This window comes from Mixophyes fleayi, chromosome 2 (assembly GCF_038048845.1).
Source record: "Mixophyes fleayi isolate aMixFle1 chromosome 2, aMixFle1.hap1, whole genome shotgun sequence".
Taxonomy (NCBI): Eukaryota; Metazoa; Chordata; class Amphibia; order Anura; family Limnodynastidae; genus Mixophyes; species Mixophyes fleayi.
In genome coordinates, this window is record NC_134403.1 from 297365571 (window position 1) to 297384809 (window position 19239).

At 38.7% G+C, this 19239-nt stretch overlaps 1 protein-coding gene across 2 annotated transcripts in view; it reads right to left on the reverse strand.

The window, feature by feature from the left end:
- The window catches only part of SHROOM2 (shroom family member 2), a 195204-nt gene that overhangs the window by 57489 nt on the left and 118476 nt on the right, over positions 1-19239 (reverse strand). For both annotated transcript variants that reach the window (XM_075196461.1, XM_075196460.1), the window contains exons 3-5: positions 17640-17771; positions 13829-16415; positions 2199-2302 (exon numbers count right to left, since the gene is read on the reverse strand). In XM_075196461.1, coding sequence (XP_075052562.1) covers positions 2199-2302; positions 13829-16415; positions 17640-17771 — 2823 coding nt within the window. The remainder of the gene's footprint in view (positions 1-2198; positions 2303-13828; positions 16416-17639; positions 17772-19239) is intronic.

Consider the following 19239-nt stretch of genomic DNA (forward strand, 5'->3'; position numbering starts at 1 on the left):
AGTAGCTGACTGTCTTAAGATTTCTACAATAATTGCCTCTTGTCATTCCAAACATATCACACCACCTGCAGCGGCACAGTAAGGCCAGTCAATAATGACTGCTTTATTAATGGCAGCTGATAATGCTTATGCCTCACAGTAACCACACGCACGTTCCCCAGCACTAGCTACAGTTGTTATTCTACAACCATCTGCATCAATTGTTCCCAACACTTCCTAGATTGTAAGCTCATTTGGGCAGCTCCATCTTTTCACTGTGTTTCATATGTCATTGTATACTATTTATTTGTAAGATGACCCCACTATGTACAGTGCAAAGTATTATGTTAGTGGCAGCACAGTGATTTAGTGGTTAGCACTTCTGCCTTACAGCACTGGGGTCATGAGTTTGATTCCCGACCATGGCCTTATCTAAGTGGAGTTTGTATGTTCTCCCTGTGTTTGCCTGGCTTTTCTCTGGGTGCGCTGGTTTCCTCCCACACGCCAAAAACATACTAGTAGGTTAATTGGCTGCTGTCAAATTTACCCTAGTCTCTCTCGGTCTGTGTGTGTGTGTATGTTAGGGAATTTAGACTGTAAGCTCTAATGGGACAGGGACCGTTGTGAGCGAGTTCTCTGTACAGCGCTGCGGAATTAGTGGCGCTACATAAATAGCAGATGATGATTGGGCAGCACGGTGGCTAAGTGGTTAGCACTTCTGTCTCAAAGCACTGGGGGTCATGAGTTCGATTCCCGACCATGGCCTTATCTGTGTGGAGTTTGTATGTTCTCCCCGTGTTTGCATGGGTTTCCTACGGGTGCACTTGTTTCCTCCCACACTCCAAAAAACATACTGGTAGATTAATTGGCTGCTATCCAATTGCCCTTAGTCTCTCTCGGTCTGTGTGTGTGTGTGTATGTTAGGGAATTTAGACTGTAAGCTCTAATGGGACAGGGACTGATGTGAATACGTTCTCTGTACAGCGCTGCGGAATAGAGCCGAATAGAGGCGCTATATAAATAAATAGATGATGATGATGTTAGTGCTTTATAAATAAAGGATAATAATAATGTTCAGCTTCTCATATGTATTTAGCATTGGTACATTTGCTTATGGGCAATGTTATCTCCCATCATCCATTTTTTTTTAGAGCTGAATGGAGTGGAAACAAACGCACATATATCGGTGTAGCATACGTGGACATCTTAGAAAGGTGTATGATGATCCAGGGACAGGGGGAAGTAGACCATGTTTTACTTTTCCCCAACCTTGTTCTGTTATCAGCTTTGGAAATATGGCTGTATGCACTGTACCAGCGTCTCTCCATAAAGATCAATGATCTCTATGTACATTTCTGTCTCTCCACCTTTCAGCTGTCAATAACAGAATGGAGTGGAGACGGAATTACCTAATGCCCATTTGCAGATGGCTTAAGTCTCTCTCCTATAACTGAATACATTTTTCTAACATACATGCTAATAAAAATATCAGAAAGAAGCAGGACTACACTAGTACATTGTTGTGGACACTGCATCCCACAAATTGGTCATACAAATAAAATCACAGTGTTTACATCTAGGGATATCTCGCCATAAATTATCCATGCTGTAGGTGGATTACACATATCAAACACTGGTTATGCAGCAGTGAACAACATGTGCATGGTTATGCTAGGCAGTAAATTATGCCTCCTACACAGACCTAGAAATCCCATAGAGACAAGGAAGACTACATCTATACATGCCACAGAAATAGGGTTCTGTTGTGAACAAGAGCTGATTGTGAAAGACACACAGGATGCTGTATGAAAAGAATTCAGATTTTTTTTCCCGTCTGTGTGATTCGATAGATAGAAACCTCAATACAATGAATACCATAATATACAAATATATAGTGTACTACTCTATATATCAATGATAACAGAAACAAACACAGAACCTTTTGAGTACATAGAAAAACAAATTAATATGCATGCAGAAATATGAAGAATAAAACTGTTTAAACCACACAGCAAATACAACACTATAGATAAAATGAAAAATAAATTATTTTAATACAGTAGGTCTAATATGCACAACATAACTAAACGTTATATTAAGTCAGAAAGCAAAGAATATAAACGAGTGATTTATTTAATGAGTAACTGGCTTCATAATCAGTGTAATTCTGCATAGCAACAACATTTGCCTTGGTAACAAGAGCAGAAAATGCACCTTACCTTATAGAAGAGCCCCCACTGTTGTTGCTGCAGTGTGTCAAGAGAGCGGTCTCAGAATTTTCCCTCTCGCTGGCTGTCTGCTTCTTGGAATCTACAATTACTCCCTGCAGAAATGATTTCAAAGCACACAGTCAGACACCCAGTCATCAAGTTTCAGGATGGAGAAAATCTGTTATTATGGAACCCTGTATTTGTGGGTTTGGTCTGCTTGAGAGTACATGAAGCCAATAGTACGCTGTCTTATCATGCTGGCTTGGCTGAAAGTGTAGCACCATACCACGTGACTCTCTGAATTACTAGATTTGCTGTGACTTTGCTATTCTTCGTTGTGCTCTTATCTTGAAGGAAAGCGTAAACAGCACAAGATGAACAGCCAAGAAAACTTCAAATACTTGCAGTCACTTGTTTTAAAAAGTATTGCACAAAAAAAAAGCATAATTAGGATAGAGGGGTACATTTTAAATGTGATCCTTCTCAGCCTTATAAGTGGCAGGCATTAACTTCAAATGTTGCTCAACTACATGACAAGGTCACTTACTTTAGTTTAACAGCAACCAGGGAGCCAAGAAATGTCTTACATTTCAAACACACACAAAACAATAAAGCAGTGTTTTTAAAACTGTCAAATAAGGGACTTGTTTTAACGGCTATGTATTAAAATAGAAGTAAATCTTTTGTTCCAACCCCTAACTATAGTAGTAGGGTCAGTCTTGTCTTTCTGTTTATACTATTAGAATGCATTCTGGATCTGTCTCCCCCTGCTCCTTTGCATATAATTTCACTGTCCAGTTGTCATTGCAAAATTATGGTGCTCAATTTTCTGCTCCGCCAAAAAAATAATAAAACAATTCTGGGTGAACTAATGAGGTATTTGCAATCCTTTAAACATAATTACTCCACAAGTTAGAAGTTTGTTATTCACCCAGTGGCAAGAGCTAAAATGACTGTAGATTAACATGTAAACAATTAAAAAAAATGTCATGGTAATTTGTTCTTCAACGAAATACAATCAAAACCTGTGTGCCTAAATAATGTATTTTATTTATTTAGAGACATGCTAAATAGTTCAGAAATAAACAAGCACATAAAAAAGTACACTACAAACAAGAAACCAGCTCCCAACACTCTCACATATCTATCTCCCAGCCCTTTACCACTTGCAAAATAGATTACATAAAGTAGCTATATAATGAATAAACCGTAATAGACTACAGAAGCCATTTACCAACAAGCAACATTTACTGACACATAAAATATTTTTTTCTGTAAAATCACTCTGGCCCTACTTTTGTTGTATTGTGGGCAGAGCAAGAACTACCACTTAGTCGGTCGCAAAGAACACCATGGTTTAGGGGTCCCCTAAAACACTGAATGTGTGACATAATGTCACTCTTCACTGTAATTCTCACTGCGGCATGTCCAAACTAAGCTACGACCACGGACATGAAGGAGCACCAACCATCAGCTTCTTACTTGTGAGTCTGTGGCTCCTCCATGTCACTGAGACGCTGGGGGTGTGGTACTAGCCTGTAAGTCTGTCAAAGGAGAAGAGAATTCCTCCCACCCCTCCTCAACACATGGTAAGAATTGGGGGGCATTGTTAGGGTGATGAGGCACCCAATAAGTGGTTCCATCGACACCAAAGGTGCTTCTGCCGGCCCTGATTGTGAGCAGATAGAAATACTGCAAAAACTTAAATACATGCACTCATAGAGGCTGATGTAGAGCTGGTCGCAAAATCGAAATAAAACTCTTTAAAAAAAAATATTTATATATGGCCGTATTTGATGCCATATATAAAAGTTGTACATATCTTAAATTGCGTCCACACCAGCAGCATATGCACCTGGCTTACCACAAGTCATCATCATCCCTATAGCAGGTGCAAAAGGTATACTCCTAACTGGCATATATATGTATTTCTGTATGAGCCACATTTGCATAAATGCGCCTTTTATGCACTCGGCCTACGATAGAATGCCCCTACCCCATGCCCCCTATCCAAATGCAGAGGGGCGAAAGTACCAGAAATATGCAAGTCTGCATAGGTGCCTATGCATGTGGCTCCTTTCTGGGCATGCGCAGAATGATCTCATGCAAGATACACTATGCAAATTAGCGTACTTCCCACTCCGCATTAGCCCCATAATCTCCCGCATTGATTATTGCAATTCCCTCCTTACTGGTGTTGTGTTCCCCAATCAGACTTTCACCCCTACAATCTATATTGAACGCAGCAGCTAGACTTAACTTGCAAAACGTTCTTCTGCAGCTGCTCGGCTCTGTCAATCCCTACATTGGTTGCCTATATTTTACCAAACCCAATATAAAATATTTCTACTAACATTAACAGAACTGCACCAATATACATCTCGTCCCTTGTATCAAAACCTCTCCCAACTCTCTCAAGTGGTACTTAACCTCATATCAAAGTCTATTTCCCTATCAATTGTAAGCTTGCCAGCAGGTTTCTCTTACCACTTTATCTATCTGTTAATACCTAGGGGTAAATGTATGAATCTCCGGATTCTTCATCTCCGGCGTGTTCAGCCTATTTAGCGCTTAAATTTAAAGCGGCGCTGCATTGTAAAGGGAAACTTCCCTTTACAATGCAGCGCCGCTTTAAATTTAAGCGCTGCAGAGGCTGAACACGCCGGAGATGAAGAATCCGGAGATTCATACATTTACCCCCTAGTCTTTGTTTTATTACTGTGTTTGTCCCCAATTGTAAAGTGTTAAATATAAATGCTAATAAATACAGATAGTGGAAAATGATCAAACGTTATTTAAAAGTTTTGACTACTACCCCTTGGTATAACTTTTACGTTCTCAGTTATGTCTTAAACTAATGACAAGAAAGAACAGACATTGGGACTGCTTTTATTACATGTGCTTTTATTTCTACTTATTAATTGGTTTACATGGAAATTTATACACATTTAAATATACTGCCCTTTCCTCTCGCTGGAAGCCAGAAAGACAATCATCCATGGTCATCTCCCGTCTTGATTATTATAATCTTCCCCTCTACGGCTTGCCTGACAAAAGTCTGTCCCCCTGAAATCTGTGCTGACTGCGGCATTGTGACTTTTCATCTTCTCCCGACATTCCTTTTCCACTATGCCTCACTACAAAACCTTCCATTGGCTCTCCATTCCCTCCAGAGTACAATTCAAGTTGCTCACCTTCACTTATAAAGCCCTCTTTAATGCCTCTCCTTCCTACATCCCTGGCCTTGTCAAGAAATACTCCCCTACTCTCCCCACTATGTTCTGTCAATGATCTTTGCTTCCCCTCATCACCTATAACCACCTCACAATCCCGCCTTCAGGATTTTGGCTGTGCTGATCCCCACATTTGGAACTTCCTGCCCCGTCCAATTAAACTCGACCCCACAACCTCAAATCTTTCAAATGCTCCCTCAAAACTAAACTTTTCACACTTGCCTACTCATCCCAAATGTAACACAATTCCCTCCTTGCGATCTACCTGCCCCTTTCACTCCAACTCTATCGTCTCCGTTTATTACATTAATGCTCTTAATGTTAAGTCGTACAAGTTTGGCTCTCTGTGCCTCCTATCTCCCCATTCTCTTTGTAATGTTTCCTTTTTCTAGTTGCATCTTCTTATGTAGTTGCTTTCTCTACAGTCTCCTATATTGACTTTGACTGATTCAATTGTTTCTCTTGTCCCTTACTTATCTCTATTTTTGTTTATTTTTTTATTTTTTTTGTTGATGGTACAACCTTCGGCTTCTCTATCGCATTAACTATATATATATATATATATATATATATATATATATATATATATATATATTTTAGATGATGATGAAATATTCGTCACTATATCAAATGCATCTGGATAAAGAAAACGGCTTTTCATTGAAAGCATAGGATGAGGCACTTACTGGCACCTCCACAACATTTATTAAAAGGGCAAGTCCATTTATAGAGAAAACAACAAAGAATTACTCCTAGCTGTGCCTTCTCCAGCACTTTAATGTTTTTTTTAAATACGTTCTTTATTTAGGAAGTATTTTTGGTATACAAACAACTGAAACAAGAGCTTTGCAACAAAAGCAGTCAGGTGAACATTGAAACACACAATTTCAGCAAGCCGTGACCATTTAGCAAGTTGCACTTAGAAAACCACAGAAGTACATAAATAAGAGGGGGCGGGGGAAGAGGAGGAAGGAGGGGGGAGGTAAGGGGAAGTGTGGTGTCAGGCGTAGGCAGCCTTATGGTCAATCGTTTCCTTGAACTCCAACCAATCAAACCATGTTGATATGAAGATCAAATATTCATCACTGACAAAACAAGATCATTCATTGGCATGTAAAGGTCCACCTGGTGGAGCCACTCACTTATTGAAGGGGGAAGGTCGAGCGCCAATGAACAGGGAAGACTGCCCTTGCTGCATTATTCAGGTGTTGCAGTTATTTTTAATATTCAGAAATCAGGATAGTGGTGTGGGAGAGGAGCCAAAAGCTGGGATTCTCCGGGACCGCATGATCAACTATCTTCTCTGAGAGTGTAAACAAATACTTCCAGAAATGGGTAATATATGTACATTCCCACCATACGTGGAATAGTGTGCCGCAGGCACTGTTACATCTCCAAAAGGCCGCCGTGACTTGAGGGTGAAGCATATGTAAGATGTAAGGACACCTGTACCATCTAGTAACTAATTTTTATTGAGACTTAACTACGAGACACTCATGGGGTATCCATGAGTGGTTTGAAAGATCTTGGTCCATGAAAGCATTTGTGGCTGGATCACTTATAAACAACTTATGGTATAAATTTGATTAAAGGAAAAAGCGCAGGGCGCTTATTTATACCACTGCAATGTACTGACTTTACTATATCGTGTGGCACTTTGTATAGGAAATGCATTAATTTCTGAGGTGTTGATTTCTGATGCAATAAGCATTCGTTGAGGAAGACTGTGGTGTAGCTTTCAGAGGAAGTCCTCATTAAGGCTAATTAAGTCTATTCATTTGAGTAACATGTCATTTTTAGTCTAAATGCACCACAGGAGGTCGTTACTGCTGTTCCTGAGTGGTCTTTTGTCCAGTGTGTTAAAACCTGTCTGAACATTGTAAACAGCATGTGATGTAGGATATCACAGATAAGTGTAAATTTGTTAAGTATAAATTTCATTTAAATTCATGTTTTGGGAAACATATTGCATCCTGATACTAAAAATAACTCAGACTTCTTGGGGCCAGCAAAGAGTTCGGGGGGGGGGGGGGGGGGGGCTGGTTTAGCCCCTGCTAGGCTGTGTCCAAAACTGTATAAAACAGCACTGGTTTGTACTGAAATGTATCATTCTTTCATCTGACTTTCTGATCTCTGGTACCTTAAACCAGTGTCAACTGTCCTTATCAGGATACTTGAGCGAATAAACATCACTTGCTTCAAGATCTTGCTTTGACAACCTCTTCCCTGCTGGTTTTACTTTGACCTACAGATTAGACCCAAAACCTATTCCGTTTCCTCTGAGGTTTTGACCCAGCATTCCAGTGCCAACGCTTGCAGCTACCTGCAGGTCTGACCAGTGGATAGGCCTTGGGTACCATCCATAGTAACCCTGATTTTGTGAGAATGGATTGAAGTGGAAGAGTTGGAAGAGGAGAATGACAGATATCAAGATGGTACAGTAGCCGAGGCTAGAGAAGAAAGAGGAAATGTGTTGCATTGTCGGTAACAAAAGGCTGTATTCTAACAACATTTCGGAGATGGAAGCAACAGGACTTAAAAAAAATATTGGATTGGAGGAGTCAATGGTGACATCAGTACAGTGGGTTTGGGAGAAATTGTGGTTTTGAATCAGGAAGATTTATGGGGAGTTGGTGACTCTGGGAGGAAGGAGGATGGAAATAGCAAAAAAAGAGAGGGTTGGTCACACAAGTTATTAGACAAGAGAAGAGGTTAACAGGAATAGAGATAGTTGTGTCATCAGTACTGGAGGCTGATTGAGGTAGAGGCAGGGAATGTTTTGATAGGTAGGAAGTGAACCAGGAAAGAACTGTGTCATGAAGGCCAATCTAATGAAAGTAATAGGGGGTGAGCAATCGTGGTGAAAGTAGCGGAGAGATCCAGGAGAATGAGTGTTAGAGAAGTGACCTTTAAACTTGCTATTTTGTGAGGTCCTGTAAAACAAAATCAAATATTTGTATTTTGGAGCACTACTTAAGTGCACTTATCTCCGGTTCAGACAGAAATGCCCCAACATGCACAGCTATTCCAATTAGAAGGTGCAATAGTTTGCCACCAACTGCGGACTCTGCTGTCTAGACCTGCTAATATATGCAGCTTGCATATAGACTGGTGAATCTGTGTAAAAACAGGAGCATAATATCACAAAACTGCATTTGCTCGGTGGGCCTACATTTTTGCACTTTACTCTGTTCAGCTTTAAATCAATAACCGCACAAAATACCTAATCTACTGGTGAAGACTCTGATGGTACATTTTAGTTATCTAGAAAAGAAAGACCAACATTTGTCAGTGCATTCTCTTATAACATTGGTAACATATACAGGAAAATAAAATTGTTCAAATGTTTGAGCTAAAACAGGATTTTTTAGAAGGACGAGGGATTTTCTTGCATGAAAGAAGAGCTGATCAAATAAAGTTCTTGGAGCAGTTCAGGAAGCCAAGTAATGAATCAGGGCAAAACTTGCCACTAAATATAAATATTTTTTGGACACTGCATGACCATAAGAGCAAGATTACTTGTATTTATACATTTTCATCACGTGCTTGAGAAAAGATGATTCATTAGATTGATCGGTACGCAATGTAAAATGGTCCTCAGCAAAAATTGCCAATTATTTCTTCCTTTTCCCAGGGTTCAAGTTGTAGAAAGACCTAGAGTGACAGAAAGGCAGCGCAGGCAGGTTGTCTTTTAACTTAATTTACCAGTTTGCATTATGATATCTGCTTACAGTGTTCTTTCTCTCTATTTTGTATGTATCTGTAATAGAAGTTGTGGAGGGGACTTGTGTCGCATATCTGGTAGCATAAATATGAATGACACATTTTTGTTGTTGATACTAACTTGTACTTTCACACTAGTAGTACGCTGAGAAAGTTAGGGCTATATGAACATGAGGGGGCAAAGGCCGAGGGAGCACTAATTATCTTATGGAGGACAGAAATTCATCTCACATTTTAGGCTATATTCGTGTAGGTAATTTAGTTTGAAAAGGAGACGGCTTACACACTTAGGAAATAGGTTTGTATTGTGTTTCTCCGAGAAGGTTCTTAAACATGGATGTGTTAGATCAAACAAATTGAGCTTGAAAAGTATACCTAATTTGGATGAAGCCAAAAAACTATTTATTTGGTAAACGGCAATGGCCTTAAGCTAGTCAAATGTATCTTAAGACCTGTTAGTTAGTATACAAGTTAAAAATGTAAACTTTTTCCGGGTTTGACATAATTCCATTCTACCTATCTCTAGGGTCTGTCTTTTTATACAGATTTGAATTCTCACTGCCCAAATTTTAGCCTCCAAACCACATATGCTATTTGACTTGCCCCTTTCTCTTTAATTCCTAGTTTATTAGTTGTTTGATGGATTGCGTGACCTGTATTACTTTCTAACTGTTACCAATAAAAACTTCAAAAACAAAACAAAATAAAAAAGGTAAACTTTTATGACGGGTCCACAACTGGGTAATTGATAGAGTTGTTTCCTCCAAACATAAAACAGAACCACATAATAAAAGAAAGAGCTTAGGGAAAAAAGCTTTACACCAGGCTTAACAACTGTGACCATGCAAATGGTAGGTTAAGAAAAATGGTTTTCTAGGTGCGCTGCGAAGCTGAAATAAGCTTGTATTATGCCCCAGGTATTTTCTCTGCGAGAATATAAGGGAATGCTGTATCACACTAATGACATATGTATGTTGTGTTACGTGCTGACATTACCTATTCTAGTTAATACCACTGCCAGCCCTACCTCAGCACCAATCAGATTAGCCATTTTGGTCAAAACAAAGTTTCAATGGTATAAATGCACCAAACGAACCTTAACAGAATGTATTCAGAGTGGGATAACACTGTCCAAATCCACAAACCAGGCAGCGGTGTGTGTGCGGAGAGCAGCTGCTAAATGCCAGGGATGTACTAAGAAGCCCCTGGTTGGAAGGGCAACGCCAAGTAATGGGACAAGCATTAAAACAATAATCAGGCCAATTTAAACATATAGGGGCATATTCAATTCCGATCCGATTCGCGGTAACGCGCGTTACCGCGAAAAATGCGCACAACTGCCGGTAATACGGTATCGCAATAACGCGGATTTTTGTACGCAGCCCTATGGGCTGCGAACGAAAATCCACGTTATTGCGGTACCGCGGATTACATTCACGGCCGTTCCAGCGCGATCCCGCGATTCGGGATCGGAATTGAATATGCCCCATAGGCTTAAAGAAACATAATATGGGAGTCATTGAGTGAATTTGTAAATATCTGTGTGAATCATGTGTATATGGACAAGTACACAATATCACAATTTTATTCTGGATATAATTCAAATAATCTGTATTCTGTCTTTTGCTTTGAATATATATGTGTGTGACAACTGTATCTTTTATCTTGTTCTGTATGCTTAATACAGTTATCACCGTTAATGGCCAAAAATTTCTATTTTGAATTTTGATACATAAAAATAAGACATTTTTATTTTAGGTTTATTTTAACAAATGGTGTTTCATGTAAACTGCAGCTAATTTAAGCAGCTGTACATCCAGTTTACACTGAATCTTTTAGTGCTGTAAAAAGGGAAGACCCATCAATCAGTGCGGGGGCTAGTCAAGTAAAAATATGAATGGTCTCCCACATTAAAAATACAGTATTAATAAAATGTATTGAAAAAAATAAATGTAAAAAGTGAAATAAATATAAAATTAAAATATATGCTTACATTTACAGTCCCATTGGTATTTCAAACAAACAACCCCATATTTGGTACCTTTGAGAGAGTTAGTTGGTTATATCTCTAGGTAAATTAATGCACTAACTTTGTAAAAGTAGAAAGAGCAGAATCTTTGGTGGGGTGGGGGGGTGTATGTAGCCCCCCTCTCCCAAATTTGCCTAATCTCTCTTAATAATAAGATGGAATTGTAAAAACATATTTATTCCAATTTGCTGCAACAACAAAGTCCTATCTCTCCAGCAACAATGAAATAAGAATATAAAATTTATGTGTTTGTATATGTGCATACATACAAGAAAAATGTTCCTATGTTGACAAACTGTTTTGTTGGTTCTTTGTGAACTGTTTTTCATTGACTATTGTTGATTTATAACTTCTAAATAAAGAATGTGTAAAAAAATGCAAGTGTGTGTATATCCCAATCCTAATGTACATAAAGGAAGGTGTACATTTTGGATATTTTTTTCTAGTTATTACAATTATATTGTTAACGTAGTATAGCTGTCAATGTTAACCCTGTTATTTTCCCTCAGGTTTTATGACTACTTAGCTTTCAATCTATTGCAGCATTGTTTGTAGCTAGGTTAGCTTCATTCAGTCTAAAGCTGACCACACGTTAATATCCAGCTGTATGGCAGATAGGATGAATGGACAGATCCCATGTAGGTCCAATTATTGGAATCTACAGCATTTCCAGCTAGAAAATTTAATTATTTGTGGTAATATTTGGTGATTGGCAGAGTACCACACGTGCAACGACAAAAACCAACATGTAAAAGGTTCTGTTTAAATACAGTGGGTACACACATACAGTACAGTGACTCCAATTTATTTTTTTTACAAAAACAAGAGAATATTTATCTGAAAACATATTTTGTAAAATTGATGACTGGATATTTTTTGTATTAAAAGTAGAGAACACAAAAAGCATAGCAGCCAGTAGTACCTTGTCTTGTTATGTTTTTACCAGTCACATGCGCTTTTGAGAATTTTGCCAGACAGACCAAAAGTAGAGCTCCAAATACAGATGAAGGGCTAGATTTACTAAACGGCGGGTTTGCCTATAGCAACCAATCAGATTCTCTCTGTCATTTATTTAGTACATTCTACAAAATGATAGCTAGAATCTGATTGGTTGCTATAGGCATAGTTTAGTAAATCTAGCCCTAAGTGTTTGAAAAAAAGGATACATTTGGAAGTCAGCTTCGGTTCAATTTACTGTCTGGTGAACACAGTGTTGTTCAGCAAACCACGGGAGGATATCAAACAACTCAAGCGTACAAGCCCAAAGGCAAAGGTACTGGACATAAGTTAGGTGCAAACATTTAATTGAGATTTTTGTAGTGCCATCTTTGCAGTAACAAAGTTCACTCTTCTGCACAATCACCAGCTTCAGTTAACCGTATAATAATTTAGCTTATTCTATCTTGCGCTATGGTATATGTAACCCTTTGTGTCGAGCATATTTGAATGGCGCTACCATTACTGCAAAAATACACTGAATAATTTCACACACATTTTCATTATCAATTCATGAACAGGAAAGAACAACATCAATCTATCATTATCAATGTTTACTTTTGACGCTCTGTTTTCATAGCTAGGGGTGTGCCTTCTAGGAACACACAATATTATAAGGGTGTGTAGTAAAGTAGTGGGTTAGGTGTCGCCTTTGTACACAAAGTTGTGGGCTCAGTTCTCACCTCAGCCACATACCTCTCCTAGCAAGGAATATGACAATAAATAAAATATTGAGTGGTCTATTTAGTCTGCTGATTATCTTTCTGTGTCGATCACCTTCTGCTTCTCCCAAGTGTTTTTAAATTGTACTATTCAGTTGGAAATCTACTTTGTATCAGCAAAGATAGAAAATGCTAAAACAAAGTGTGACAGCTATCCTAACTGAACACATCGGAAACAGTACCAGTACTGTTACTACGAAACATTAAAAAAGGACTTAACACAAATATGGTGGCTTAGTGGTTGGCACTTCTTCCTCACAGCACTAGGGTCATGAGTTCAATTCCCGACCATGGCCTTATGTGTGTGGAGTTTGTATGTTCTCCCCCTGTTTGCGTGGGTTTCCACCAGGTGCTCCGGTTTCCTCCCACACACCAAAAAACATACTAGTAGGTTAATTGGTTGCTATTAAATTGACCCCTATTGACCCTAGTGTGTGTGTGTGTGTGTGTTAGGGTATTTAGACTGTAAGCTCCAATGGGGCAGGGACTGAGACTGATGCAAGTGAGTTCTCTGTACAGCGCTGCGGAATTAGTGGCGCTATATAAACAGCTGATGATGATGATGATGATGTTCCTCCTTGATTCTCAACTTGAAAGGTAGCAGCAAAGGCGTTTATGTTTAATAATTTCATATTTAACTATTGAATTTTATACTTCTATATTAGGAAACAAATATTATCCATGTCATATGAACAATATCACTTTCACTTAATCTATACCTTTGGTTCTGAATTGATCAAATAGATTTTCATAGCCACTTAACCTCATCACACAACATGACCTCTCCAAAATTCAAATGAATATATATGTTTGGTTTCAGTTTTGGTAACATTACAGGGCAAAAATATATTCAAACCAACCAGTAACAAAAATCTATCTTGTTCTTTGTCAGAGACAGACGGAGACAAACGTGGAGAGACAGATGCTTAAGCCTACCTGTGCATAGAAATCTGTTGTAGGGGATGATCTGGACCTTTCGTGAATATATTGTGATTTTTGACTCTGTTCATTACCAGTATCAAGAATGTTATCAGCTGAATGACATCTTCCAGAATTCTTCCTTTCTAAAGGTTTTTTCTGTTCCTTCCATGAAGCTTGGTATTCTGCAAAAGTTCCCAGCCTCTGAGGCTGTTCTGCTGTAATATTATCAGTGGCTTTATAAGTAACCCAATGAGATCCATCTGTAGGACTCTTACCCCTATCAGGTAGATGCTCAAGTTCTAAAGATGCAGTATGAGACCTCTGGTCATGCCCGGGTTCCTTTTCATAATCCTTGACACTTTGTGTCTCATACTTTTCTTCTGACAAACTCGGAGGAGTAAGTTTTGGAGCAGGTCTTTGTTGTGCACATTTGCTTGTATCTTCAAAGAATTTCCATCTGTCCGCAAAAGATCCAACAGCTCCTTGGGAAGCATTAGAGATTTGAAAATGGGGAATATCCTCATAAACTCCAACTTCGTTCATCTTTTCAGGCTCAGAGTAGGACTTAAGTTTTTGCTGTGTCGTAAATCTCTTTCTGCCACCAATGCGAGACATATTTTGGGAGCTGCTCTCTGAAGTATTTGGCTTTGGTTGAGCCTGATCATACGGGTAAGAAGTGACATCAGGAGGAAAAGCATTCTTTGAAATGTTATAGCCCTGGTTTCTTTGCTCTGGAGAGAGTGAAGGATCTGTGAGCCCAGGTTCTAGATCTCGACGTTTGAAAGAAGTCGCCCTTAGAACTCTGGCCTGGGCCTCCTTTAAATGATTTTTGTATGTGCTTGAAAAAGACCTATCAGAAGTAGGGTGCACACGTTCAACAGAATCATGGCTCCAGTTTTCTGAATTTTCATCTTCAATTGACTCTGTCAAAGCTGCTGTGCTTTTGCTTTTCTGCAAACGAGCTCGTCTTTGTTGAATTTCATTTCTCAGAGTTGTTGCAAAACGGTCACTCCTTCGAGATTGTTTCCCTGATTCTGAGAATGGTTGTTTTTCATTGGTATCTGGGGAGCTGACGGATCGATTTCTACCCTCTTGAGCTAAAGAATGCAGCATAGGTGTAATCTGAGGTGTTATCCTGCTATCTTCTTCTTCATTCCACGAAAAATCTTTCTGATGTGATCTGTATTTACTGCTTGACACAGCTTTGTTGGAAAGGTCATGCTGTTCAAGATTATGACTGTTATATTGACCTTCATAATATTCACAATTTTTTCTTTGTTTCAGCCTTTCATTATTACTCAGATAACCATCTTTTTTCTCTGCCATTTTTGGACTATACTTCTCCATGTTTTCTGGTGAAGGCTGGTTGATCTGCTGAGATGGACAGTAATTGGTCTTTAGGGCAGCACTGTCTTGTGGGATGGATCTTCTATCAGACAAGACATCAACTTTACCATACTCTTCTCTATACTGATGCTGAGTAATGGTTCCCTGAGGTGACTTTTTTGAACCTGCACTATTAATACAGCTCTGTCTATTACTGTCTCCTTTTACCTTCCCCCTAATGTTGCTTTCAGAAGAACTGGAGACTCTTGACTGATGTTTACTGTAATCATGTGTTGGGTCCGTTAGCAACTCACGAGTTCCAGAGTGAAAGGCCACTTGTTGTGGTTGTGTTTTAATGGATGTTGAGGCTCTTGTACTTTTAAAGAAAGTGCTTTCATCACTGTACTGACGCTGGTGATGGTAATTGTAAGTAGGTTGTGCAAACCGGACATCACTGGTGGACTGCGACAATTGTAATCTATTGGAGTGGGATGCATTGTTTTGGTATTTGTCTTCATAGGGCACTACTTGATCCAAATTGATCTCAGACAGGTAAGAGGAATTGCTGATGTGCCTTATATCTCCTAAGTTCCTATCTGGTACTCTAACAAGTCTTTGTTGGTAATCTGCAATTTCTGAATTCCATTCAGGCCTTGAATGAGATCTGTTGGCAACATTAAAGTGCGGTGTGCTTGTCAATTCTGAATGTGTTGGAGCAGTTTTTTCATGGGTTTTAGTAATGGCATAACTGTCACTACGAAGTGGAGGAGGTGGAGGAGGAGGTGAAGAAGCTGGTTTCTTCTTATCAGGAACATGCCAAACTGGTCCAAAGTTTGATCGTCCAGAATGTCTTGAATCAGCACCATCATCTGTTCTTTGTGGTTTGTTACTCTCATAGAATGTGGAAGGAGACTGATATCCCTGTTTATCATCAGAAACTACAGTTTCTTGTGAAAGCTGAACAGTTTTTCCATGTCCTGGTTTTGGATTGTCCCATTCACTGATTTTATACAATATATTTTCAGTTGAAGCAGAAGCAGTTTTAGATAATGTATGATCTGGTGTGATGAAACTGGTAGAAAAAGAACCATATGCTGAATCTCTCTTACTTTGGTTACCTAAATAATCAATGTTGCTATTTGATTTGGCAGAAGAAAGTCTTCCCATTTGGTAGGTTTGGTCAATACTGTCCATACTACCCATTGAACTGAAGTGTCCAGAACTTCTCTGCAAGTTGGTTTGGTCCCAAGATTTTGATAAGTCATGAGATGAAGAACTATGGGAAAGCACAAAAAAAAGTAATAGGTGAATGTTCTGAGATTACTGACAGCAAATGCAGATTAATAATAGAAATATCATATAAACATTTATTGCTTTATATTGAAGTTATGTTTGTTTACGTATTTACCTCTTTTATCAAAATATGTTTTGTTGACCTATGTATTTCCATTATTTATTGGCTTTAAGAAAAAAGGTGACAAACTGTCCTACCGTTTATCCTAATGAATAAACAGAAAACTTAATACAGGTGTGTTTGGTTTGACTAGAACTGCTTTCCTACCTAGAATAGACTACGAGGGCTGCATGGTGGACTCCATCAGCTGCGACACAGTAGTCATAGGGCAGCTTCCTGCTATAAATATTAGACCTGGACTGCTGTACTGTTTGGGGACAGGACAATACTGACTGGGACCATATGCATTGGTGAAATTATGTGTTTCTGATTAGGGATTTGTAGCTTAGCCATGTGATTAATTTATAGGGGCTGCTTAAAGGTTTAAAGTGCAATATGGAAATGTACAATTTTTTACACTTCTAGAAATCAATAGTTTTTGTTTCTCATGCAAGTATAGTGTGAAACAAAGTTAGATTGCCACCATTGTTTTGCACTGAAAAAATAATGTTATAATGTAAAACAGCAGGGTAGTCAATGTTAGCAATACAAATAAAATAATAAACAATAAATGTATTTCTTTTATTATTATGTTGTTAATGAATGATACTTGAAGTAAAAAAGACTGAACCAAACTGTAAGAAACTGAAACTTAGGATTTTAAAAACACTAGGTATAAGATTTAAGCGTAAGAACACTGAGATTATCTATATAGGACCTCATAATATAGAACTTCCATGACATCAGCTTTTTCCTAATCAAGGATAGCCTTTGTAGTACATGCAACATGCAGGACAACTGCAAGCATCAAAAAAATAATCATGAAAAATCCAAAATTAAATTTTATGCAATTTCAAGAATACCTATGTACAGAGCTTAGTTACCTAAAGCCTGGGGGCCAGAGGAAAGCAGGCAGACAGAAAAGTATAGCAAGTATAGTTTATTTTGCATCAATGCACCAGTCACATCAGACTACAGAAAAGTAACCACTCAAAAGAAAAAAAATATAACATATAAACATGCATACATATATACGAACATATAATTGTATACAATATATTGAAAAACAAACATGTTTTTGCATTATAAATAATTAATAGCTGTTACCTGGAATGGTATCTAGGGTTCCAGGAAGGGTTACAATTTGAATTTGAAAGCTGTACATTCAAAGTCTCCATCGGATTTTCAAAAAATTTCGTTGAGTGCCAGGAATGAGGTCTATAAGCAGTATCATTTTTCCTGAAAAATCAGATTAAATAGAACATTATTATTTTACAGCAGTTAAAAATATACAATCATTTAATCACATTAAATAAAAAACAGGCACAATTAGTTTAAAAAAAGAAGTTATTGCTATAATATTTTAAAAACTGTAACCCCTTAAAAGGTTCATCCTTTGTGTCTGCCATTTAAGTGAAACAGCAGGTCTCCAATGTCCCTGCTCTACTTGCTCCTGCATGCAGCAGCATGTTAATGGCGAAGAAAAAAAGAAACAACAAAAGAGCAGGGTCGCTCTCGTCCTCTCTCTACTATCGAAACATTGTGTCTGCGCCGAGCATCAACATCAGGTCTTATATCTACCATTTACTCTGAACTAAACCTTCCCTCTACTCCTCCTCGATACCCCCATGCATGGGAGCATGACCTGGGCTCTCCGCTTGATGACGAGGAATGGTTGGAAATCCGGGACAATGCCGCCTCTAGCTCAATTTGTGTCGAAATAAAAAAAAATGTATACAAACTCCTATTCCGATGGTATTCTGTACCTACACATCTTCAAAAGATGTTATCTGATTCCTCCGACAGATGCTGGCATTTATGCTCTGGCGCAGGCTCTTTCCTACACATATGGTGGGACTGCCCCAAATTGATCCCCTTCTGGCGTGAAGTTAAATCCTTGATAGAAACGGTGCTCCAAATTTTTTACCCCACGACCCTAAATTTTTCATTTTACCCCTCGGATTTCCTACGGCTAATAGACACCAAAATAAACTTGCTCGGCACATTATTTTCTGCGGCCACTTGTCAAATTGTCATTGAATGGAAACAGATCACACCCCCCCCCCCCCCCTCCTTCACTTATCACTGTTACTAACAGGATCTGGCAAACTCATCGACTGAAATATATGACTAGTATTATACGCAACTCCTCCAAATCCTTTAACACGGTTTGGGACCCATGGATGTCTTATTACCAATACCGCTCCCCCTTTACTTAGTCATACTTCCTACCCATCTGCAACCCTTTCCCTTCTCTACTTTCTGTATCTAATTCTGGGGTGATTTCTGCCACGCCACTCACAATTTCCCTCTTCCTTCCTCTTCTTTCATTTACCTCTCTTTATCTTACCCTCTTTTTTCTCTTCTCTTATTCTATCTCTTAACATAAAAAACACCGGTCTTTCTTTCACATCGTCTAATAGAATCTGACCTATACTCTCTTCAATGTGTGGAGAGCTCCTCACCTTTATTTAAATTATTCATATTATTTTGTACGATATAACATGTATTTGTATTGCATTGTGGCAGGGTCGCAGGAGAGTCCACATTTGTGACACGCTTTACTTGCTCCTTCCAACCTGGTATTTCTCTTCAGGCACACAGGGTGAACAGAAACATGCTGGATCAATTGGATCAATGTCCGGCAGGTGCAAGAGATTGAGGGATCCACCAGATGGCCTGAACCCTGAACCCCAAGAAAGTAACC